The sequence below is a fragment of the Primulina eburnea genome, chromosome 14 (assembly GCF_022965805.1).
Source record: "Primulina eburnea isolate SZY01 chromosome 14, ASM2296580v1, whole genome shotgun sequence".
In the NCBI taxonomy this organism is placed as follows: Eukaryota; Viridiplantae; Streptophyta; class Magnoliopsida; order Lamiales; family Gesneriaceae; genus Primulina; species Primulina eburnea.
In genome coordinates, this window is record NC_133114.1 from 32,324,261 (window position 1) to 32,349,835 (window position 25,575).

At 35.0% G+C, this 25,575-nt stretch overlaps 3 protein-coding genes, 1 long non-coding RNA gene and 1 pseudogene across 4 annotated transcripts; 2 read left to right on the plus strand and 3 right to left on the minus strand.

Annotated features, from left to right (window-relative positions):
- Nucleotides 1-243: 243 nt before the first annotated feature.
- On the minus strand, nt 244-8,157 carry LOC140813018 (uncharacterized). The gene is made up of 14 exons (XM_073171418.1): nt 7,780-8,157; nt 6,611-6,772; nt 6,317-6,382; nt 5,973-6,116; nt 5,730-5,843; nt 5,422-5,523; nt 5,158-5,343; nt 4,646-4,735; nt 4,447-4,581; nt 3,502-3,624; nt 3,091-3,176; nt 2,409-3,021; nt 2,191-2,268; nt 244-1,363 (listed from the first exon to the last, which is right to left on the minus strand). Exons 1-14 carry the CDS (start codon nt 8,032-8,034, stop codon nt 317-319), a joined length of 3,201 nt encoding a protein of 1,066 aa, XP_073027519.1. The 5' UTR covers nt 8,035-8,157; the 3' UTR covers nt 244-316.
- Nucleotides 6,779-7,531, plus strand: LOC140813021 (uncharacterized). The gene is made up of 2 exons (XR_012113814.1): nt 6,779-7,331; nt 7,374-7,531. It is a non-coding gene; the product is annotated as an uncharacterized lncRNA (long non-coding RNA).
- Nucleotides 8,158-12,161: 4,004 nt separating the features above from the next.
- LOC140811359 (homeobox-leucine zipper protein ATHB-52-like) lies at nt 12,162-12,632 on the plus strand. Its single transcript, XM_073169207.1, has one exon. It carries the CDS (start codon nt 12,162-12,164, stop codon nt 12,630-12,632), a length of 471 nt encoding a protein of 156 aa, XP_073025308.1.
- A 2,956-nt stretch (nt 12,633-15,588) lies between these two features.
- LOC140812181 (MLO-like protein 12) lies at nt 15,589-19,499 on the minus strand (annotated as a pseudogene).
- Nucleotides 19,500-20,506: 1,007 nt separating this feature from the next.
- Nucleotides 20,507-25,301, minus strand: LOC140811767 (auxin response factor 3-like). The gene is made up of 11 exons (XM_073169835.1): nt 24,854-25,301; nt 24,407-24,715; nt 24,248-24,304; nt 23,434-23,613; nt 23,259-23,343; nt 23,052-23,142; nt 22,814-22,978; nt 22,423-22,542; nt 22,278-22,347; nt 21,880-22,042; nt 20,507-21,781 (listed from the first exon to the last, which is right to left on the minus strand). Exons 2-11 carry the CDS (start codon nt 24,704-24,706, stop codon nt 20,955-20,957), a joined length of 2,058 nt encoding a protein of 685 aa, XP_073025936.1. The 5' UTR covers nt 24,707-24,715; nt 24,854-25,301; the 3' UTR covers nt 20,507-20,954.
- Nucleotides 25,302-25,575: the final 274 nt, after the last annotated feature.

A 25,575-nucleotide genomic window follows, 5' to 3' on the forward strand; every position in this document is an offset into this window, starting at 1 on the left:
TATGAAACCTTAAAGGAAAGAACAAAACAATTTTTAAACAATCCCATCCTCCCTATCTGAAAACTACCAACCTCGAGAAAAAAATAACTTCCCAGAAGAAATATGGACCCAAAAGAGAAGAAAACGAAGAATTACATCACTCCCCCGTGCTTAGTCTACTCGTCCCAGCCTACAAGTTACTTCTTCAAGGTACTAGACAACGCACCTATCTCTGCACTAAAACTGCCGAGGATTTTGCCGTCCTGATCAAGAACATACTGCATGCTATATTGACGAAGTTCAACTTACAAACACTAGACAAAACAAATTGCTTAAATTATGACTTCTGAAGAATACATTTTTCATAGAGTGCTAGAATGTCTTTTTTGTTGGGATTCCTCAATTGAAGCAGCTCGGCACCAAAATTATGCTTCGTAAGCTCTTGCTTCAGTTTCTGTACGGTAAACTTTGTATAGTCTTCAGAGGTGGTTTGTTGGCTACCGGAATCTTCATCACCCTTAAATACAGAACCACCATCTTCTGGAGAGGCGAATTTTAGAGGGCTTGTATTACTCTTAGCCCTCTTATTTGCTCGGGTTGCTCGGTCATTTGTGTCTGTGTCATGTACTGAGTCGATGCCCACTTCATATTCATCTGTCCTACCACGCTTCACATGAGAAGCAGTTCTTAGTTTGCTGTCCAATGTTGCTTTTTCACTAAATCGAAGTGTGTTAAATTCTTGAGAAAGTGCATCAAGTTTTCCCTGAGTGACTTGTAGCTGAACAGATAGGGCCTCGGCCCTGTTATTTGCTTCCGCATGGGCAACACGCTCAGACTCCAACAAGCTCTCAAGAACGTGCACAGTATTCTTCCTCTGATTGTTGGTTGACTGTAAATGTGTCTCAATTTCCTTTTCCCTTTCTCTAACTCTTTCCTCCAGCATTTCAACCTTAAATAAAGCATCCTTTTCAGCTGCTTTATACCTCTCCACTTCATTAGCCAAGTCAGCCTTCTGCCTCTCCAAACTTTCAGCATACCTCTCGGCTCTCTCAATTTGTGCTAATCTTTCCATTGCAACTCGCTGGAAATCACTCTTATCCTTCTGAGCAGAGACTGCTTCTGCCCTGGCTTCATCAGCCAATTCAGTTGCTCTTTTAGCCTGTATCTCAGCTGCTTTACACCTTTCATGAAGTTCCTCAAATCTGTTAAACTGTGTTCGGTACTTCTGCTCCAGGTATATCTTTTCCTGTTCCAGAATCTTAGCTTTGCTTTCAGCTGATTGAGCCATAGTATTTGCAAGCTCAACCTTCTCAATTAACTCCTTCATCTCAAGCTTCAATGTTGATGTTTCTAAATCATAATTCTTAATCTTTGACTCAGCAGCCTGCCAACAGCATAAGCAAAAAAAAAACATCACAACTTATTAAACCTACAGATGCACATAACAAATATATGCACTGCTATTTGACATCACTAACCCAAATTTGTGCAACATCAAAATCACAATTAAAGTGCATGCATACTAATTCACATATAATTTTCTGTCCCAAGTCAAATAAGTCATAGAATCCCCCATCAGCTTGTCTGAAAATCTTACATTGACTTTGTTAATAAATAGTTAGACCCCACGATTCAAGAAACAAAGCCATCTAGAGCAATGGATTCATGGACTTCAATAATCACATGTAAGGGTGAGAAAAGTTCGGTTCAACCAAACTAACTGACCAAATGGAACTAATTTGTCGAGCAATTTCAGTAAAGTGGTTTATAAATCATAGAAATGTTGTTTTAGTTCGGTTTGATTTCATAAATATTTTCCAGAACTGAACAGCCCGAACAACTCGAATAAACAGGAGAGAAATTCAGCTTTATGCATGATTCGTTTAAGTTGGTTTGATTTTCTGTAAGCTTGATTCATTTGGTTCAGTAATGGCAAAAAATCAGTTCGGTCAGTCATTAGTTCGATTTTGAAAAATTTAGTCAGATTCATGTAGTTTGAAATTTCAGTAGTCACCCACAGAATACGACCTGTTCGAAAATGTATCAATTTTAATCATTAGGAATAACCGCCGAAGGAAATAATGTAAAGAATAAGACAGTGTAGAACACAACAGGGGCTTTTTCACAACGAAATACTGCGTTATACAGTAAAATAGGTTATAAACAGCAGTAGACAAGTCTACAATATAATTACTTTTGTGCCAAGCTCACCTTTAACTCCAAACTAAGAGTAGTTAAATGCTGTTCTGCTTGCTCAAACTTGGATTGCTTTTCCTTTATTTCAACCTCCTGCCAGTTCATGCAGATGAAATAACAGATCGTTTTCAGATACTCAGAAGAAGTAAAAACGTAAGTATAATAATTGTTGAAAGGCCCTAAGAATGAGTTTTGTGTGTGTACACTAGCGTGTGAGAGAGGAAGATTTCCACCTTTACTGCCAGGGAACGAGAGAATTCTGCCCTTAGAGCAGCTTCTTTGGCTTGTGCTTGATGATTAGTGCGCTCTTGGATGGAAGCTGCCTTCTCAAGAGCAGTTTTCACTTCTCTGACTGCAACATCGTATTTACGCTTCCATTCCTCTGCTTCTTCCATGGCTGACTCGGCTTTCTCTTGAGATGCTGCTAGTCTTGCTTCAGCGGCAGAACTTCTGGATCTGAGCATGGCCAATTCTGCACTTGCCTGCTCTTCCTCAGCTTTCTGCTTTGATAAAACCAGATCATATTTCCTTTTCCAATCCTGTAACTCCCGCCGCTCAGTCTCAAGGGTTTTTGATAAGTTGGAAGATTTCTCTTCCAGAGAACTACATTTCTTCTGCAAATTGGTTATACGGCTCATATAATCGTCTGTAAGCTTTTTCTTGTCATTGATAGCATCTTCATAACGTTTCAAATATTCTGACTTATAGTTCTCACTTGCTTCCAGTTGCTTGTTAAGCAAGCCCATCTTGTCTTCAATTGACCGACATTTCAGAGCAAGAGAACTCTTCTCGGTTCCAATCTGGTCCATTTGCTTCCTGATTAAGTCCATAATGGGACCTTCCAAACTGGACATTCAAAGCCATCAGACATAGGTTTGGTGCATAACCAAAGTAAACAGAAAAACTGACACAAACCTGTGCTGTAGAAACACGACAGCTTTCCGCCACTTCTCTGGTCCATGACATGTACTTTCATACTTAGATAAAAGCCCATCAAGAACCTTCAAGAGGATTATGCAAACCATTTAGGATGTGTTTGGATGGAGTTATTTAGATTTGGGAAAAGAATTATGTTATGAAATTCAAATTACTCCCTTTTATGAGAACTTAAAATCCATTACATTGATTAATAATCAGCTAAAAATGGAAGGTGGAGATTTCAAATTCATGCGATCCAACTGTATCCAAACAAGCGCAACAGATTTAAACATCAGATTACATCCCTAATAAAATATGATTCCTCCTAATAAAGATACAGAGGGCTCAACATATACTCGTGGAGTCGATTATGTGAAAGGAGAAGACAGTTTTCAGAAGCAATAATACCTTCATAACTGTGTCCACTTTTGCACCAGCAGAATGGCAAGCAATTCTCAGCTCCTTCTCCATATTCTCTACGGCATTTGTGCATTGATGATAGGCCTCCCTAAAAGCATCCTTTTTAATATCCTGCAAAAATGAGCAGATGAATGAAGATCTAAAAATGCGAAAGAAAAAACATCACCTAACTGCAAACATGATTATCTTCCTAAAAAACAAATTTCTAAAATCCTTAATCACACAATTCTTGATTAACAAGATATGTTCCAGAATTTACATTGATCAAAGTCAAATAACATCCAAACCCAACCTCAAGTTAAGAAGAGCAAGCCTTCCGCAATTTTTTTGAGCCAAAATTTAGATTTATTTTCTGGCTACTGCGTCCTTACAAAATCATTCACATTAAATTATTCTCCACGAGTCCACGTAAAACCATACGAGTGTATTCTCTATTCACTTTTTGAGTATTTTCCCGAAAAATGAGTCTCGGACTCAGATTCAATTCATCAGTTTCTTGTTGCAAACACACACTGCAATGTCAGTTCCCATTAGATATTACCGTACTGCGTTTATCTCTCTAGTGATTATTTATGTACTGAGTGAGAGATAATATTCTCTACGGATAAAAAAAAAATTCTTTTGGCCGGATTTATGAGCCGATTCTTTTGATTCGGTTTGTTTATTGTGATTGCAGCAGTAATCAAAACATTCAAAATTCAAGCTACAAGAGCTCACGCTCAAGCACTAAACTAAGATTCATGGTTCCATAACAAGTGAACTTGTGTTTAAACTTTAAATATGAAGTTATTAAGCTCAAATAAAAGCTAGGCTTGGGTTGGTCAACATTCACAAGGCCCAAACTCAAAGGCAGGTATAGGATTTGGTAAGGATAATTTGAACCCTTAGCAATAGCCAATTCAAATGAATAAGAAAATATATAAAGATAATTACCTCGAATGCCTTCTTCAAAAAGCTCTGAAGGCGGTTTTCATACTTTTGTCGTATTAAACCAGCCCCAACAGCCGTGGAATTGAATGTAGCCACGGACTTCTGAACTGCATCTTCATGTGCTTCCCTCAGTGCAACCTACAAAACCCTATTAATAAGCAAACATGCAGATGTTGAACCTTTAAACAAAAGCAAAACTTACTTCCTCCGGAGGCTTGGCACGGTCAAAAGCAGACATATAGATCTCAGTAGCCAATTCGTAAGCTCTCTGACATTCAGCTTCCTCAACACTCTGACATAAATAATCAACAAATATTCAAAACAGAAGTAAAGACTCTAACTGGGACAGATGCATGTATGGCTTTGATATAAATGCTATGTGGAGTAAGAGAAAAATATATTTGCCAATCCTTGGGACAAGACTAAGCCAAGAGGACATGTCAAGAAGAATAACAAATATTCAAAGTAAAACAGCAATGTAACAAAGAAAAAGGATGACCATGGAAAGTAGAAATATAGCTCACTCGAGATGTGTTTAAATAATACTGACAGAATACTCAACCAGTTTTCCTCACAATAAGTAAACAAATTAACTTGTAGTTCTGAATTAGTTCTTTCAAACACTTTGATAACGTACATGAGAACAATTGTGTTCATAAAAAAGCTCATCTGTTCCTTCAATAAAGAAAACTGCATGCAAAAAATCAAACCGACCTGCCAAGAAGAGGTTATAGTAGGCACAGCACCATTATTAAGAGCATCTAGGAATGACTGAATAATACGAGCAAAAATGGGCCCTGTCATCACCATTGCCCCAACTTGCTTGGGCCTCGTCCTTTCAAAAACAAATCTTGTCAAAGCATCTAAGCCAGACCTAAATTCTGGTCTCAATTTGTCCAACTGCAGACGAGGAAAAAATAAGCATAAATAGGAAGAAGCATGCAAAAAGCAGCAAAACACTAGCAATCAGCCACTTACTGCAATTTGGTCAAGTCTCTGAAGATCGTTCTCATTGCTCAAAGGTCGTACAAGTGTGAAGCATTCTCTATCCGGAAAAAGTGCTCGAATGGATTCTCGTATCTAGTCATTAGTGTGAGAAATGGGCATTTCAATGTATCATTTCTATGTCCAACAGAAATCTTAGGCATAAGTATTTGATAATAGTTATTTTCAACCACAAAACAATATTACAGGGAATATACTAATCATATGGAAAATACTGAGTATTACTATCACACATAAACCATAAGTAAGCATCTGTGAATAAACAGGAAAAGAAAAGTAACCTCATTCTTGGCAGTTACATCCCTTCCACCACCCTCAACTGGTCTTAGAGCAAGCTCTAGATAGTCACGGGGGGTAATTTTACGATTGTCCTCCACCAAGTCTAAATAAAAATCCTGCAAGTGAAAATTCCGACAAAAAAAGAAAACGTAAGCCAGTGTTTTGGCTTTCCACTCACGGCAATGAGAAGAATGTCAACTATCAAGAATATAACAACAGATATTGGGATCTATATCTATAATTACCCTAAGAAGCCAGACAAATATTGGAGAGAATTGCCCTAGCTCCGAGGTTGTGGTCCTTCCCCCGGAAGCTCTGACACGAATATGCTTGGTCATTTCAGTCACAAGTGAGAGGCGATCAAGAGCAGCTTCATCAATACCACCCATCTATATCAAACAATCATACAGTTAGCAATTTCCCGAATCATTAAAGGACTCAACAATAGTAAAATAACTTAAAAACTGCCATCACGAACTTAAAGAAAACCTGACTAACAATAAAAAAGGCTCAATAACCAACAAGATAAACATAAAATCTGTAGTATATGTCTAGACATTGACATATAGTGTGACACCACTTTTCCCACCTGGTTGTAAATGAACATGCTTGATAATAGGACAGCCAACGAAAATATCTGTGTGCTATATGTTCCCTGTTAAAAAAGAAAACTTCATCAACAAATTCAAAATGGTTCGATGAAAACCACGTTAAGAGTTAAAAACTAATATCAGAGATGACATGCGGTTGAATATGTTGAACCATTAGGATTGCTGAAATGACATGCTGCGAGCAGTTACAAGAAAAAATGCAGAAAGAAAACAATAGTGAGAATACATGATTCATTTGAAAACAATAAATGGCCTCAAAAAGTGAATCTAACCGTTTGGTCATATGCATCAATTCCTTCTGTGTCCAAGAGTAAGAGATTGTATTCTGTTCCATCAAGTGCAGTTCTCCTTAGTGGGGTGCTCCACAACCAAAGACCTTTAGTACAAGGGCGATGCGTTGATGCTACTTGAAATCCACTGCTCCTCCCAAGAAGCTAAAAGAATAAACTCAAATGGCAGCTAAATAACAATGTGGTTTTCAAAACAGTACTACTTTAGTACAAATAAATAATGTCGCTTTAAAAACGGCGCCAGTTTTGGATTCCAAACCATTTTGTACTTTTCTTTCACCCTACACACACTATAACGAAAACACATAACATCTAGACATATATGGATTTATTATTGGCAATCCAAAAAACATTATCGCTAGTTACATAGATGGTTAACTATAAGTTCCATATATCGTCCCTGAGTCACTCCACTTTTAACATCTAAATCTAAAAACAATAAATTGGAGTGCCAAAACGAGTTTATAGGTGCCAGATTTTTATTTTTTAACTAAAATTTGGAGTCAACTTTAAAAAGTTCTTACACATCCTTTGACACTAAAAATGATGTTAAGAAAATGGCATTCTATCATGTTAAACTCGAGCTCTGACAATGCAATAATTGCCAAGTAATCCATAATTTGATACAAGAGAGGTGACTAAAATCCTAAGAGAAATTAAAAGTAACATTCTTTATTACCACCAATGACAACTAAGAACCAAGGTCTACTGTAGAATCTTCTTTTTAAAAAAATTATAATAATAGAGAATCATGCATTTGCAGCTCAGTCTACTTTATACCGTGAAGAGCGCACATAAGTCCTGAGTTCTTGGTATTTTCTTGAACCCAATTTCACTTCACTTATCAACTCCTTAATCCACTATCTTGTACTTGAGAAAGCCTCCCAAATAAAAAATTAAAAACTATCACCCACAAGCATCATACATGAAATCCTAATTTCAGTCAGAAATTAAAAAGAAAGGGATAAAACGATACAAAACCCTAATTCGCGAGAAAACACAATCAATCTAATGGCACTTATGATACAGGTAAATCCAGAACACTTAATCGCTCAGCCAATTTTACAACTTCAACAAAGCATAACACAAACCCTAAGTAAAGAAAAAAGAATAGAGAACAAAAGTTTTCAAAACATATGTCCCACATTTACCTGATTTAATATAAAACTCTTTCCCTGTCGAGCACGACCGCATACAGAAACCACTCCGACGGGCTCCTTCACCAGTTGAAGAAGAGCAAGCGCCTCGGGATCCATATGAAACTTCCCCTTTTCGTCGGAGTACACAAGACGGATCGGCCTCGCAGGTCCGGTGGCATAATTGGTGGGCGGCGTCAGCAGTGGAGAAATCGGAGACGCCGTCTGGGGAGAATCTCCGGCTGAGCCTCTTTGGAAAAGCTTTTTCATGATCCCAGCCCCGGTCAGTATAAAATTTCTTTGGAGAAAAGGTTCAAAAGAGGGAGAGTAGACGGGGGAAAGAAAGGAAAAGGTTTTGAGACAGAGGAGCGCAGGGGCTTTTCGGACGCGATGACGGGTGAAATTACCGTTTATGTAACAAGAATTGAATCGTATAAGGGCATTATAGTCATACAATACAAATATTGTTCATATCTCTTGCATACAGTCAATTAATTTTATATTTATAATAAAATAATAACAATTTTTATATAAAGAATAATATATTTTATAAATGATCAAATTAATTTTATATAAATGATCAAATTAATTTTATATATATAATAAAAGTAGTAATTTGGATCAAATTAATTTTATATATATAATAAAAGTAGTAATTTGGATATAAAATATAATATTTTTTTATTGATAATCAAATAGAAAATTTGTTTAATTAAATTGACTTACGATGATGTCTAATAAATACAAACAAAAAATTCAGAAGATTATATTAATAATAATCTATACATGCAATGTAATGAAACCATAGGTGGCGTTACACAGCATATCGGAATTGGAGGGGTCCAGATATTTCTGTATCTTCGTTGATACTTTGGTACTTTCGATGCCAAGTATTGGAAGGGCCCATCTTTATGTTATGAGTTACATGATGACATATAAAAGAAAATTTTAAATAAAGATTTGCTTATAAAAAATTACACAAAAAAAAGTTATAAATTATAATATACCATAAAAAAATTACACCAAAAAAAGTTATAAATTATAATATACTATAATCTATATAGATATCAATCTCCAAAAATTGCTTAAAAACCACTCCTCGAGATCACAAGAGGGAACATGCTTCGGTCGTTTTATTTTTGGAAAATATAACTGTACAATGAAGGTTTAGACATGAGCTTACGATTCTTTTCTCCCTATGCTTGGTATCTTTGTTTGTAGAAGACTGTGAGATTGAGCTCAATCCTAGGATTATATTTAAAAATAAAAATGACTTATGTGTATTGTACAAGAGATATGCCTCTCATTTTGGTTTTTCAGTCAGAAAAAGATTTCACTGAAGAATAATAAAAGGATTATTACGTATATTGTATATTGCATTCGTAGTTGAGAAGGTCGCAGAGCTAATAATACAAGTACTATACTGAATCCTCAACCAACCAAACAAACTAAGTTGACATATTTTCATAATAATTATAGGGTGTTGATCAACATCATCCTTGTAATACCGATTGCGAAGTACATGTAATATCGATTATGGAGTACATTTAGTATCGGAATTGATCAAGCATCAACAACATTATACTCGTCAAGATGGTGTTCGGATGGAGATGAAGTGATAAAATCTAAGTGTATAATCAATTATGAAACAAGTTAATTAGACATGGACTTAGATATACTGAAATTTAGATTTTTTTTTAAAAAAATTCTTCCCCCAATTCGATGTGTTATGGTTCCTTTATTCACTTCGTGAAAACTCTATTTAGTGTGTTGTATGCATTCACGAAGAGATCATAATATTTCTTGTCAAATTAAAATTTTGAAAATTTAAAATATACTGTTTTCGAATAACTCAACTTGATAAGCCAAGTACAAAGAAGAAAGTTTGACGAAAAATACATTAAATTAAAATCATAAAATATTATTCTGAAACGAATTTTTTTTCCTATTATTAAGACTCTCAACGTAATATTTTAATCTGGAAAATAAAAAATAAAAAATAAAAAAAATCGTTAGAAGTATTTTTAAGCCTGAAAAATAATTGTGGGTGAAAAGAAACAATTTTTAAAAATAGTTATTTCGATTAAAATGCATTTCATTGTAGTTTTGTAATTTAAAAATAATATACAACTATGTGTATAACATTTATTATACATTTTTTTTGTGGTTTCGAAATTCAGGTTTTAAATAGAGCATAATTATTCGGTAACGGTAGACCCTCTATTTTTAGCCCGATTAAATATGGGCTTCAATTTAGTGGCCCATATTTTATAATCGTTTTTCGTGAATTCAGTCGTTAAATTAGACGGTGCACTTGTGTTACATGAGTTTAGATTGAAATGGTGAATCATAACTATAATGAAACTGTAGAAAATATACTTTTTCTCAATATGCAACTTTTTGCATGTTTGTCAAACCTTGTGCCTTGGTATTTATATCAACCTATTTCAATTTTTTGCTTCAAAATTCTTACGTCTCACCAAAAGCATATTGGCCCAGCTCGAGAAAAAATAAGGAGCCAAACCAACCTAAAATAACCGAAAAAAGAGGTTAACAACAGAAACTCGCGGCTGCAATCAAGAGCACGAAACAAGATTTAACCGATCGAACCTATATCGCATTCTTATAATTAAGAATAAATTCAAAGATTTTAAACTATTCAAAGTTAGTCGCATATATAATATTGATCAGATCATAAATTTTAGTCTATATTACAGACTCCTACAAGATGTCATGCTTGGTGAACACAGTGTCTTCATACTCGCACGCGTGCGCACACACAAAAGAGAATGCAACTCTAATGGCAAATCAAGTGAAACACTCAGTCCCCTCAATATCATCTGATTGATTATGTTGTTAACTAATTATAGGATTCGTGAACAACTTTCATATACTTTAGACGGAGAAAAACTATTTATTTATCTCCATCAAGAATCAAGAGAGGATAAGCTAGCGCACATGAAAAAAAATCCAAATAATAAATGTTATAATTTTATTATCCTATCTTGATTATTGACGGAGACAAAAATTTGGTGGACTGGGACGGGACGTTTGAAAATTGAGCAAGCTAAGCTAGGGGTGATCGATATTAACTCTTTTACTATCTATTTTGGTACGGTGATTAAAAAAATTTTATATTCCAAAAACATTATCTAATCATTCAACTATATATATATATATAATTTTTTTTTACATTTTATTGTTCTTCCTTCCATTCTAATTTAGAAAATTCATAACTTTTACTTTAAAACTTAAAAATAATTTATTCTCTAATTTTTCTATGAAATAAATACATGGAGTGTATTATGATCCGTTAGTATATAGTTAAAGATATCAACTTTGATTTTCGAACCCATTTTTAAGATTTGGATGAATTGAGGAATATTTTGTCCGCTAGCTCTTAATTGATTTAATTTGAATCTTGAAGTTGTATCATATTCAATACAATGAAATATCTAGAGTCGTCTTGCTATTTATTGTCGGCTGCAGTTGACATTTCTAGTTGTTCATCAACTGTATTTAATTTCGTTGTGTTTTAATTATCTGCTGACATTTTTGCACCGTTCGTACATCTAACCAGAATGCTCAATATTCTAATTGTTTTTTCAGTTTTTTCAGACGACTCTGAATTATATGACTCTATTCGAATTAAAACTTTAAATTCTAGAATTTTTTAAAATTTTAAATTAATCTACACGGACTTATTATATTAATCTAAAATTATACAAAATTTACAAATGATTTTTTTAGAAAATAAAATTAGGCCACCTAGGTGTTTATCCATGTGGCTCCGCCACTTCGTATATCAATATTGGACGAACTCAAATTAAGGTGAACTTTACATTGAATTATGCAGATGTTTTTTATCAAAGATTATGGTTGCATCACATGTGGTTGAAGTATCATAATCATCTCTTCATTATGTTATATGTCAAGGTTCCAATCTGGTGATAATAGAAATATATTGAATTATACGTAGAATTATTGAAAAAAATTGATGTTTCTCACAATATATAATTATGACAAAAACTTATTAATACAGGATAAATATTTATTCGATACAATAAATATGTACTGTCATAATTAAATCATCTAAAAAGTTACTTCAATTTAAATCATAAATTAATTTTTTTTATAAAATTCATATATTATATTACTTGTGTAAATAGGTACCCGTCCCGAAGCTGTCATTTTTATAGATCAATAAATACTGTTTTTATTTGACGTTGTAATTAGCAAGAAGTATGACCTTAATTCACATAGGATACCAGTTTCTTCGCAAGTTGAAGGTCATCAACTTTGCAGCACAAATTTCTATATAAATTCCCATATTTAATGATCCATGCATTCCAATTCCATATTGCACACAATTATTATAACATAATTAAATATATGCAATGGAGCGATCTCAATATTCTCAAACCCAAGAATATCCATTCATCAAAAACAAGAAAAGACTGAATCAAGAGCAAGTGAGGATACTAGAAACCAATTTCAGTTTCAACAAGAAGCTCGAGCCGGATCTGAAGTACCAGCTCGCGTTAGAACTTGGCGTCCCCCCTAGACAGGTTTCCATTTGGTACCAAAACAAGCGGGCTCGGGAGAAGAATCAAAGCCTGGAGACGGATCACCGGGCGTTGCAGCAACGCCTGGAGAATGTGTTGGCCGAAAACGCAAGCTTGAGGGGAGAAGTGGAGAGGCTCAGAGGAGAGGTGTATAGGATTCAAGAATTGTTCAATGGATTCAATTCTTCGGTTTCGAGTTCCTGTGACGAGGTTGGCAGCTCGAAGCATGACTTGGAGAGGGAATATTATGCGGCTCTGCTTGGCGGTGGGGGAGGCCAGTTTGTGGCATTTGGCGGATTGTGACATCTAGTTCTCGCCTGCACTCATGAATCATATTCACCAGATATGGATGCAACAACACGACGGTAGTTTTGATTGAATCTTGCAGATCATAGTGTCAAACTGGAACGCTACTTTTCTATTTTCTTTTAAGAGAATATTGGCTACTATATACATGCTTATTATATATCTTGGTGTAAAAATTTCGGTATAATCAATGTAATTCAAATACAGTGAACGAGGCTCATTGTTCCCTTTTTCTTGCATAATTAAGAGAGGATAGCATACTCATGGGCATTACTACTTTTATTAAGCATTATATATGTAATCAGAATATGGAGATGTGTGAGATGACTGATCAATTAACGGAAGATCGTGAACAAATTAAACATTTACTTTTTCTTTTTAAGAATTAATCAGTTTTCCGTAGGTTTTCGCATACCAAAAATGAAAATTAAGTTAAATTTATATATTATTAACAATTGCACAATTTCCGAGAAATGTGGAAAATTGGTTTCTTTTTTTATTTACTGTTCAAGATTTAAATCAATATTAAATACCTTATTGAAATTAGAAACCAGATTAAAATTTGCTTCGTTTATACTACTGTTCAAAATTCAAACCAATATTAAATACCTTCTGAAATTATAAATCAGATTCGAATTTGCTTCAAAATTCCGATCAGAATAACAAATGACTCTTTTATTCAATTTTATTGGTGAAGTGGACCCTTCAAATTTGTATTAGCCTTAGGTACTGAAACTACGTTTGGTTCGTTTTTAAGATCTACATGCGTATAGAAACAATGAAAAATTCAGTTTAGAAGGCATCTTTCATGATAAAAAGTATTGCATCTTATTTTAATATTAATACTTTGTGAATGTGCATGTTTAATTTGATTTTCGTTTTCTCCATTTTATAGGTTCCCACATACATGAAACAATAAAACATCATGTCATGGAGAAAGTGAAATCAAACTAAAAAAAATCATCTTTTTTGCTATTAAAAATGTAATTGTTACAGAGAACCAAAAGAAAAAAAAAATTGATAAGTTCTCATCTCTTGTACTTGACAAAAAATTGAAAGCTATTATTATAAGCAAGAAAAAGAATGAATATGTTCGCTCAAATTAAACCTTCTGCGTTATTATTATAGGTTATATGTTGGTATTAATGTTTTATGAGACATTTATCTTGGTTTAATTATATTCAACTTACCATAAGAATTAATTTGTTCAATAAAGTTACTACCCCAGTTAAAAAACTGAAAGTCATTATCAAGCAAAAAAAATAATTGAATTATGTTCACTCAAATATTTTGAGTTATATATATATTATTCTAACTTCTATGTTGACTTAATTTTGCAATGAATTTAAAACAGAGTTTCAAAAAATTAATATGCAGTTGGGTTAGTGTTCATTATTAACTTAACTAATTTTTAATTTTAAAAAGTAGGTCTCTGGTGAGATGGTCTTATGAATTTTTTATCTATGAAATGAGTCTAACTTAATTATCGATATTCACAATAAAAAGTAATATTTTTAGCATAAAAAGTAATACTTTTTCGTGGATGACTCAAATAAGAGATTCGTCTAAAAAAATACGATCTGTGAGACCATCTCACATAAATTTTTGTCAATTTTAAAATACAACATTAATGATAGATGTTTGATTGTTGTCATTATAATGAACTCAAAAACTTCAACAAAATTCTTTTTTTCGTTGTATTTGTGTTGTACATGTGGTATACCTTATTTTGCATGTGCTTGGAAATAATTGATCTGAAAGCAAATCTGCGATGATTTAACTCCTTTTTGCTAAGATTCAACTGGAAAATATAGAAATGTTTAAATATTAAGATGACGTAAATATTTTTATATATCGTCTCACATGAAAAAAAATATGAAATTCATTAATATTTTCTATTTCACAATGAGATGATCGGTGGCTCACCGTAGACATTAGAAAATGAAGATACATGAATGAAAAGAGAAAATTAAGGAAAACGGAGGATATGTCGCGTACATATGTCTGAATAATTAGAGTTTATGTTTTATTTGGGCCTAAAAATAATTTCATATGTTTAATTCATGTTGGTCCCCAAGGTGGAGGACCTACTATGTGTTTAACTAACATCATTTTTCAATTATATTTTGATTCATGCAAAATCATATAAAGAAGGAAAAATGATTAACTAACATATTTGGAATTAAAAAACAATTTGAAATTTAACATGCTAATTTGATTAGTTAACTTATTTATAGGCCCAAATTGATTAATATAGGGTTGTAGAGTAGGCCATTTTTGACATTCCCTCTTAAATAAGTTTATAAATATCAACTATTATTTTAGTTATAACAGGCATGAAAATAGTTATATTTATGAATTATCATTATAATTGTTTCATTTAAAATTGGTTACATTTATTTTAAATACTTTATTTTGTAAATATTTAAACATAAAATTTGGATCTGTGAGTCAGAGTATCCCAATAGTGTTGTTTATACGGTCAGTTAAGACGATGTTTCCAATATCATTGTATTCGTTAAATGATATTAGAAATTATATGATTTTTTAATTCAATAAAGTACTTTTTTTTAATCTTTTGTCTACTATAAATGATTTTAATTTTTAACATGCATTTGTGGAGTTAATCAATCAGACTGAATGATCATTAATTTCTCCTGAATAAACTACAGGCTCAACAACAAATCTGTCACAGATAATTGGTCTAACAAATGATGATTGTTTTCCTATCTCTTCTATTAAAAGTGTTCATAAATTGACCTCTATTCTTCTATGTAATTATTTAATATAAACATTTTTTAACATGTTTTAAAAAAATAATAAAAGCATTTTAATCTAACTAAATATAGAAACATATATATTTTATATATCACATAGTTGTTTTCGTTTTTCAAAATGTAACATTTAATTTTTTTTATCTATTTTGTAGTAATTTAATCATAAGTAGTAATTTTTCTGTCTCTCCACTATCACTGTCCGATTGGAAGTTTGGAACCCATTTACATCCTGTGAATCTTAACATTTACACTACAGTTCATTTGCTCATTTGAAAACCTTCAAACGACTCTGATTTCCGATGCTCCTCCAGCTGCTCTATCCTGTCTACATTTTCTTTTAGTCCAACACCATCATCATCACTAGCATGACCTATATCTAAAGACACTGAAGCATCAAGTGTCGCAAATGAAGGCGACGAATTTAACGATGCATCCAATGAACCTTCTAATGAAGGTCTCCATAAATAGTTGCAGTTATGTCTTCTAGCCAGATTTCTCTTAGCTTTTGCGTGCCATCTTTTTAGGCCATCGGCCACTTCTTCAGGGAACACAGAGTTTCCCATGGTTGTGCCCATCTAACGATTACAAAGTTGCATTTGAGTCAAGTACCTTATCATAATCTTCTAAATATTTCAAATTTTCTATATATATTACTGAATCCTACGCTGTTTTTTTTAATATCTGCGATTGTAGAATCTGTAGTCTATTTAATTTATACCTGGGTGACTAGAGCATATAGAGGCAGGGTCACGTAGCCGGTAAGGATAGGAATCACCACACCCATGGCAAGTTTTATGACTATGTCTTCTGTTTTTCGGTGGAAGCAAGTTCTCAGTCCAAATTTGTACTGTTAAGAAATCGAATAAGTTATAGGTTGTGAGATACTTGAATAATCAACCGGTTCGAACAATTATGCTTACCCAAGACCATGTGAAGAATGCAACTTGAAAAGAGTTCTGCAATGACAGATTAACAAAAAAAGAAATCAAAAAATGGATTTGAGAAGCAGCACCGAATCCTTCAAGCTAAATGGAATCAGCAAATCTGATCATATAAAAGTAGTCTAACACAGTACCTGAAATGCAATAAAATGCACAAGGTGGAGAACAAATTTTGGTCGATCAAACCAGAAGAGGTGGTCGCTTGGCCTAACAAGCAGAGCTCCTGCGACAATATGAGATATGTCGTTCTTATCCAAGCACATTTTAGTTATGATACCCTGTAGCTTTGTTCCAACCACTAGTAACATCTGATAAGACAATATTTCATTACTATATGTTGACGATTCTATTTTAAAAAAAATTGTAATGGCGTAAGATTATGGATTTGCCTAGTCTTACCACTAATGGAATGAAGGGGAGCCAAAAATAGTTATGGAACACTGCGTGGATGATTTCAAAGTATTTGTGGTCAGCATAAGATCTGTAGGCCTAGAATTTGTACACGAAGTACACACTACATACGATGAAAAGGGTATGAGGAATACCATTTGCATTTAAAAATATGAAAAGTACGGAGAAAACCCATATCCAAAGCCTGCAAAGAGTAGAAAATAAATTATTATTCTTGTCATCCAGAACTTGTCATCAGTAAAAAAACCAAGGAACAAATGAAAAATCACTATAGATTACCGCATGCCTACCACCACTCTGAAATCTTTATCCAATGCTCTTTTGATACACTTTTGAAAGTCAAGGTAGTTCCTTCAGAAAAATGAGCCTGAGGCAGAAAAATGAGCCGAAACAAGGATTAAACTTGAATTTAATTGGTAAATGTTTCACGAATCGTGTAGCACATGAACACAAAGTTTACCGTGATGAACCCATGTCGAAGAGTGAAATAATCTACTTTATAGACAGATCCGTAGAATTGACGAAGAAAACAAGCCTGACAAAAAATGTGGCAATCATCTGTTTCCAGCTCTTGCAACATACCAAGAATTTGTGAAATTTTTAAGTACCTACCAGCAAACGGAGGAATCGGTGTCCACTCCAAAATTTAAGGTGCCGTCTTCCAAATGATGTTTGATGAATGAACTCAAATCTTCGTGGATCTAGATGATAATTAAATCAACCACTGTGAAACTAATGCCTTAATTCTCACTTGTCATGATATATAACATGAAAAGACAGAAATGTGGTGCATGGAAAATAGATGCTTCTGATATTTAAGTATTACAGAAATATCATGACTTAATTATAACTTGAAAAAAAGGTTTCCAATCTGTATATTCATAAATTCCAGATACGCCTGTGATACAACTGAAAGCTGGAATCTTCTTACACATAGTATGTTAAGTAATACTAAATGTAGAATATGGGTGATGCACAGTGAAATGCTGAAGAGTCAAAAGACGGGAAGAACCAAGAGCGAGTTTGTGTGCTTCAATTTCGCGTGCTTGCTTCGGGTGGTGTAAAGTGTTCTAGTTGGATGAGGTAGGCCATTTGACTAAGAACTTAGGGAGTTTGGTCACTCTAGGTCGATCCACCCTTCGAATATATTATCTTGTGCCTGGAGTTGAGCTAGAGTGGCTTATAATATGAGGTGTGAATGGGAGCAAGTTTCTAGATTCTTTGATTGATCTATGAACCAATGTGAAAATGGGAGCAAGAATGATGAAGATGAAATATCGCATGACTAATTCTCCCAAGAGTTCATGAAATAAAAGATTACCATTTGAAAATTGATATTCCAGTGTTCTAGTTTCTGCTTCCCAGCGTTCCCATCTCCTCATCTGAAAGTTCAATAACAAAAAACAGTTTCGTGTATGAATGCAACAAGACCCCTCATTTATTTAGGAAGCTTTTTCTACGAGCATATGGTTCTTCAATGGTGGGAAATATTGATAAACATGCGAAATCTACAGCCCAAGGTGCAATCAGAAAGGAACACGAAGTACTGAGAAAATTTTGTGGAAGGCGAGATGTCTATATAATATGCATATGAACGTAGGTACATTTTTTCGTCGAAAAGAAAGCATTCATTAACCTTTGCGGTCCCAAGACTGAACGCAAGAAAACTTGACAAGACGTGGAAGAAAGCCACGAAAAATATCAACATTTGAAGCTGCTGGACACCAACTCTTGATAATAAAGATGCCTTCCCCTGTTACCACCATTTTTTTAAGGAAAAAAAGTATGGATCATTGATGAAATTTAACTTAGAACATGAGAAACAAAAACTTCGAAATTTCACTGTGTGTTTTCTGGTGAAACACAAGATCTATGTATGTTCGATCACCTGTTCTTGACATTTGGATTCCTCTTGTTCATCAATTGTGAGGTTTTCGCAAGGAAGAAAAGACTCTGCGATGCTCTCTGGGATGCATATACTTGCAATTGGCCTTTCCAATACAGTCAGCAACAGAGAAATAAACCCCAAAAGCATCAAGTCTGTTAATCAAACACAAATTTATAGCTCAAAACTCTGAATAAAGCCAGCACAAGTTCATGTACATAAAAACCTCACCTGATTTGACTTCGTTAAGAGCCTGAAGCAGCGATTTTCTTCTCTTCCTATTCAAGTACTGCACCCAAAAAACACTTGCGTTATTGTAGAAAAGGTTTGCGAAGTCACAATACAAAAATGTACATCACATTGTAAATAGATTCGGCATCATGCATACATACACAAACACACATCTACATACATATATGAACGTATCTACCAAACACATACATGAAGAGAACTGAACATTGACGGGCACTTTTTCTACCATTTCATGTCGAATTAATTTCCAAAAACTTCTTTTATCTGTACGTTTTTCACCTTAGCTAAGAGATGAAGACCATGCTCGATGAGTAGGGAAACAGCAATCAGAACAAAACAAACGGTAGCCACCGCCCATGTTGGCGTGGTTTCAAGTGTCACAATTTCGTCGCCGCTTTCTCCGGCCATTGTCCGCCGCGAATCTTCAGCCGATCACTGTATATATCCTCGGGGTGGCGAATTTATTCAGCGTGTGAGTTTCAATGCATAAACTGTGAGAGAAACGAGAAAAAGTTGGGATTTTTCTCGGTTGCAACAGAAGAATGTGTCGTGTGTGGTATGAAATTAAATTAGTCAGAAGATACAAGTGTTTGACTTGGATATGCGTCATCGAGGACGGAAGCATAAAGGACAGGCCCGCGAATCTATATGTTCTATTAACCGAAGGGCTCAAAAAATTCAATTTAATTATTATACTCTTAATTATTATATTAATCCAATAAATAAGTCGATTTTGATTGCAGAATATAAATTAGTAAAAAGGGTTTTTTTTTTTTTTTCTTCTTTGTGAGTTGGGAAATGACTTATTATAATTAAACAGAGGAGCTAACAAAAGTCTATAACAATAAATTGGAAATCGGCGTAGAAGAAAGAAAAAAACAATGATACGTGTACGTCGTTTTTAAAAATGGACGGGAAAGATCACTTTCCTGGGGAATTAAATAAGCTTGGTTCACATTCCAAATAAAACATTCGTTAAATTTGACCTTTTGCCTTTTTATTTAAAAATCCAAACGCGCGCCATGCTGAAAGTTAAATTCTAACTTATTTGTTTAAGAGTAGGTTTCTTGTGAGACGGTCTCATAAATTTTTATCTGTGTGACGGGTCAATCCTACTGATATTTACAATAAAAATAATACTCTTAACATATAAAGTAATACTTTTTTACGGATGACCCAAATAAAAACCTCATATCACAAAATACGATATATGAAATCCCTAACACAAATTTTTATCTTTATTTAATTGCTCAGAATCTTTATTAAAAAATGTATTATATATTTATTTATTACAGGACAAAGTGAGCAAATGGTGATTGTTTTCTTTCTCAAAAATAAATTCTGGCCTACTTCCCAGGTTTTAGACTTGTCTTAGTTTCCAAGGAATTATTAATTAATAATTACCAGAGTGTACCGTTTTCTCACATTGAAAACCGCATGGCAGTCGTCTCGTAAACTATGTTGAAACCACGTACGACAGTAAAAAGAATCACAGTTGACTTTTAATGATTTTTTAAAAATAAATTTTCTATAAAATCAGATTAATTCTCCAATCTACTTTCTATTGATCATGTTTCTTCGTGCCTAACCTTTTGTGGGAAAAAATAAATTAAAAAATGATTCAAAACCATTTAAGATATTTATTGTTTGAAGCTTCACATTGAAACAAAAGGCATTACAATTTATTATTTAAGATACCTGATCCATTGCCAGATTTTAGGAACCCGGTATCTTTCAATGGCGTGAAAAACTCGAGAAAATGGTTATGTTCCATCAAATGCACCAGCATGCACACAAGAATTGAAAACAAAACACAGTATCCACCCAATCAAATTTTTCAAACACAATTCGGAAACACTTCCTCGCTGAGTCACTTGGGGCACTCGTGTTGGGAAAATGACACAGCTCAGGACCTGGGAGTACTTGGAGACACAAACTGTAGCTACCTCCTCTTTCTTGATGGTCCATCTGAGATTGTAGCAAATATATGCCATCATTCAGGGTTTTACAAGTAAAACAGCCCGACTGATTCGATGGTTATAAAAGGAATAGACTAACAAAGACGTTCTTCGTTACAAGCTGGTGCAGCTGTATTGTCACCTTTACTTGTTGCAACTTTTCCCTCGGTAAGGGGAAAACCGAAGAGCCTGCAACTTTTTTTGCACATTGAAACAAATTTCTGATTGTCTCTGTAGAGCTGTGAAGACCTCAACTGCATATGCTCTTCAGAGGGCTCTGATGATCTGAATGCAGGCGGAGGCAATTCATCAGTCCTTTCAAAAGATGGGAACTTACTTGGGATTCTTAGAGAGGAGCGGAAAGAATCTCTAATATTGCTGGTTTCAATCTTCTTCCGAGTACCATGTAACAACGACATAAATTGAGATGGTGGTGAATTTGATTGCTGCAACATTAGAACAGGAGAAGGAGATGGTCCTGGAACGAGCAAAGGTGAAAACGGTGTTTCAGTGTTATAAACATGGGAAAGACTGGACCAACAATTTCCAGGATTCGGCACCTGAACTCCATTTAATATATGAGTAGCATTATTTTCATAAACTTGACAGGCTTCCGAGCGCGTTCCAAATGGCTGGATCGACACAGTTTCTTGACCTTGCAAGACCTTGTGGAATTGAAAGGGTTTGTTCAACAAAGTAGTGCCCTCAAAGGAATTACCGGCATCCATATGATGTGGCATGATGTTGTTTCCTTCTGCGTGAATTCTTGATTCAATGAGACCGGGAAGGCACCTTGTGTCTGAAGGGAGCCTAATAGGGGCGTCAAGAGCAGTGTATGAAGGACGAAACCTTATTACTTCTTGACCTTGCAAGACCTTGTGGATCCTTAGAGGCTCCCCGAAGTCCGAAATTCCATTCTCATCTGTCACCAAGTACAGACATATAACCGATAAACATTAAAGACAACCACTTCGAATATGACTTCGGGAATAAATTTAGTTTATGTTGCAGGAATGCGACCTCTGGGAGCTGGAAAATCTGCTTTTGTAGCGGGAAAGCTGACCCTGCTTCTCTTGGCGCCCGGTAACACAAGGCTATTGGGTCCAGACACCAGACCGGATGGCTCAATCTCCCAAGGCGAAACCCGGCAAAGACGATTAACCTCCATATCATCCCATCTCACCTGCACAATAAAAACAAAAATCTCAGACAGGCGGTAAACCAAGGGTCAATTGCAAAAATGGGTTTACGCAAAAATAGGCTGCTCAAGTTATGTTGAATAGAACCAGACGAGCCTATTGTTGCTAGAAAAAATTTGTGCAAACCCATTTGTGAAAATCTCCTGGAAAAATGCTTTCACCACACTACAAAGGGAAATCTTAGAAGCAAAATAATTATTATAACAAATCAGCACATACCAATAAGCACTTCCACTTTGAACCAGGCCATCTTACTGGATCCACATCACTGACCCCAATAATGATCCCACTGCAACAGCCAAAATATGATTAATTCGATAAAACTGCATTGTCATGAAGTCCAGATATATTGTTGAAAACGAACCTTCTCTGAGAAGAATCTTCTGTTTCAAACCGAAATTTAAACCTCATTCCAGATGAAAAGGAATGCGTTAGACTCTTGGAGAACTTCTGATAAGGTACAATGATCTCGCATGGACGACCCCTGCAAAAAAAAACACGTTTCAAATACAGAGTTACCGACCATAAAAGAAGTCTTAACAGTAAGGTCAGGCGTTGTCATGAAATGGCTCCAGAGATATAATAACAAGCAAACATGGATATGCGAGAACCAATAGAGACGTGTTACCATCCTGACAAGGATCCAACATCATCAAGGATTGTTCAAAAAACCTTGGTTGACCATAACCGTACATTGCAATTTGTCACCAAATTTATTTTGTAGTTCAAGAACTACCAGCATTCGATTAAAGTACCTCGGATTATAGCAAATGTTAAAAGTGCTTTGCATGGATATGGAGTTCACCACCGCAGCAATGCTGCTAGCATTGAATTGTTGGCTATTGGGTGCAAGAATGGTGGCACCACTTTTAATCTGAGCAGCTCTACGAATTCCAAGCCTTAGTTCTCCATCACCGCCTCTGCAAAAGAATAGATGATAAGATAATAATATGGATCCAGTTAAAACAAATATCAACTTACATGAATTCAAACCTTAAAAAAAGCACAGCATCCCCCGACGTTAGCTTCTTTTTGTTGACAAATGCACTCCAACCAGTAGTCAGCAAATGTCTGCGAGGCTGACCTGCTCCAGAAAATCACTTCGTATTTAGTTACATTAATTAAGTTGTAGATCTGAGAAGGCAAAACAAAGTTCAGAAACCACGTAAATAAAGAACATCACAAAAGTTGAAGTCCTACCCCTATAAATATGCCGAAATTTCCACTCAATACTGTGCAAATCCTTAGCTACAAGCTCTTGTGAAGGTCTCTGCTGTTTATAGTCCTAGATCAAAAGAGAATGGATACAAAGTGATACAAATCACAGGCAATGAAATTAAGAGAAAATGGATGATGATTTGATGAATTTAGTCACCAGGGGAGGAAAGCAGTCCTCTGCGGCTCGACGGGGAACAGAGAAGCCACCATGAGTGCTAGTATCAGAAGCCGTGAGAGTTTTACAAAACATATGAGGTGTCATAGACTTGCCTACATCTTCTACATCTTCATCTTCAGCTTCTGCTTCAAAACTCCCATCCCTCCATTTTTGTTCTATCTGCCGAAAATGAATTTATTTGATATGAAGCTCATAGAGCATCACAATATAGATAAACTGTCGTAGTGATGTCTACAAAATAGAGAAAGGCATCTCACCAACTAACAGTTCAAAAATTTGAATCTTTGGATCTTTAAAAGGGAAAATGGCATCTTTTGTTTATTTGAGTCAAAAAGACCTTTTACCCAGATAAGCAGTAACTTCATGCTAGCAAATACAATAATAAATTTCATTTTCAAGAAAGATAAACCGCTACATTTTGACATATTTGAAAGATAGAAGTAAGGCTAAGAAGAATGTCTCAAAGATCAGTAAAGACATTGATGCTAAGAAGAATGTCTCTAAGATCAGTAAAGACATTGATCCCAAAATATCTCCAGACCTAAAGTATTGCCTTATTAAGGAAAATATTGCTTAGAGGTATCTCAAAAGGGAGAGTGGAGAAAATTTCGCTCTTCATACCCTTTTGGCATAAAAATTTTTTTGCTAAAAAGGAGATATTCATTCAGATCATTCAAGGAATCACCCCCGAAATATATTAATTTTCCAAATTTTCTCATAAACACGAAATATAAGAAGAATTGCTGCCGACTGCAACTAAACGAACAATGTAAAGCTGGAATAATACTCTTACATGTTGGTCTGGAACGAGGGAAACTAGAGCATAAACCTCATCGTTAGTTGCATCCGCCTGACAGTAAAAATCCAATCTTCAGCAAAAAAAAAAATGACAACAAAAATCTTGAAATGGAGTTACAATAATTAAGTGGGAAAAAGAAAAGGAAACTCTTACATGGAGTTTGACATCAATGACGCGACAAAATACGTGAGGAGGTAGATCATAAGTTACGGCCGGGTGCTCCGGGAGGTGTTCCACGTGTCCCTGAGGAAAGTACACGACGGCGCTTCCTTTCTTAGGCAACGAAATCAACGGCCCGGCACAGGCGTGCCACAGCTCCATACACACCGCCAACGACGGCGTTTTGACCAATTCCGAGTTCGCTGAGGCCGCCGACGATGAAGGAGAACCAGAAAGCGACGCCGTTTCATCCTCGGTGCTTACAGTATTCAAATCGATTAATCCGCACATCATGCTCGAACCCTAAACAACCAAGATCACAAGGAACAGAAAAAATCCTTCAGTTGCAGCAAATTTCTAGATACAATGTGAGTGTACTTGAAAAGGACCCACTCACATAAGCACAGATAGAGAGGGAGAACGAGAGAGAAGAGATGGGACCTTTTTTTATCTTAAGAGCGCACTCACTGCATCGCTTTCTCTCACTGCAAACACGGGATCGCCTTTTCCCTGTGCATATATATCAAAAAACCCTCGCTTTATTTTAACCGATTATAACAACAATAACTCATAATCTGAATCCTATCTCACTCGCCCCCTATTTTTTACCAATAACAATAACAAAAACTGTTTAACTTTTGTAATTGTAAATGCAAATACATTAATATTATCGTTACAGGACTCTGCCATCTGCAGAAGAGGCAGCGCTGCAGCCGCAGGGCGCTACCTGTGTGGGGGTGGGGTGCGAGGAATCGAGGGTGAGCATTAGATTATGTATGTATGTACATAGTCTATACATACACCCATCTGTATGTACTGATTGGAGTGTAGCACACAGTAGAAGGAGTGTCAGTATGTGATTTTTGGGAGTTAGTTGAGGGGAAAGCTGAATAAATTTAAATATATAAAAAAAAATTGGGAAGAAGAGGACTCAAAGGAATAATAATAAATAATTAATTAAAAGATAAAAAGATGAAGTAATGTGTGCGCACAAAACCCCCTTTATTTTCGGGGGATGTCTATCCTGTCCCCTTCGACTTCAACAAATCTCCCTTGTGTCCCTTGCCTTCATTATTTCTTTCCCCTCTCTCATTTTTATGCATATATTTTTTTGACTTAGTGCTAATTCTATGAGTAATTTTACAAATTTTATATTTAATTAG

Coding starts and splice junctions, on each gene's coding strand:
- LOC140811767 (XM_073169835.1), bottom strand. CDS start 24,706: ATGATGTGCGGATTAATCGATTTGAATACTGTAAGCACCGAGGATGAA. Junction 23,614..24,247: donor CCCTCGTTCCAGACCAACAT/GTAAGAGTATTA, acceptor CATTTTCGGCAG/ATAGAACAAAAATGGAGGGA. Junction 21,782..21,879: donor AGATTTTCCAGCTCCCAGAG/GTCGCATTCCTG, acceptor ACTTGGTGACAG/ATGAGAATGGAATTTCGGAC.
- LOC140811359 (XM_073169207.1), top strand. CDS start 12,162: ATGGAGCGATCTCAATATTCTCAAACCCAAGAATATCCATTCATCAAA.
- LOC140813018 (XM_073171418.1), bottom strand. CDS start 8,034: ATGAAAAAGCTTTTCCAAAGAGGCTCAGCCGGAGATTCTCCCCAGACG. Junction 6,773..7,779: donor AGAGTTTTATATTAAATCAG/GTAAATGTGGGA, acceptor TTATTCTTTTAG/CTTCTTGGGAGGAGCAGTGG. Junction 1,364..2,190: donor CTCTTAGTTTGGAGTTAAAG/GTGAGCTTGGCA, acceptor TGCTGTTGGCAG/GCTGCTGAGTCAAAGATTAA.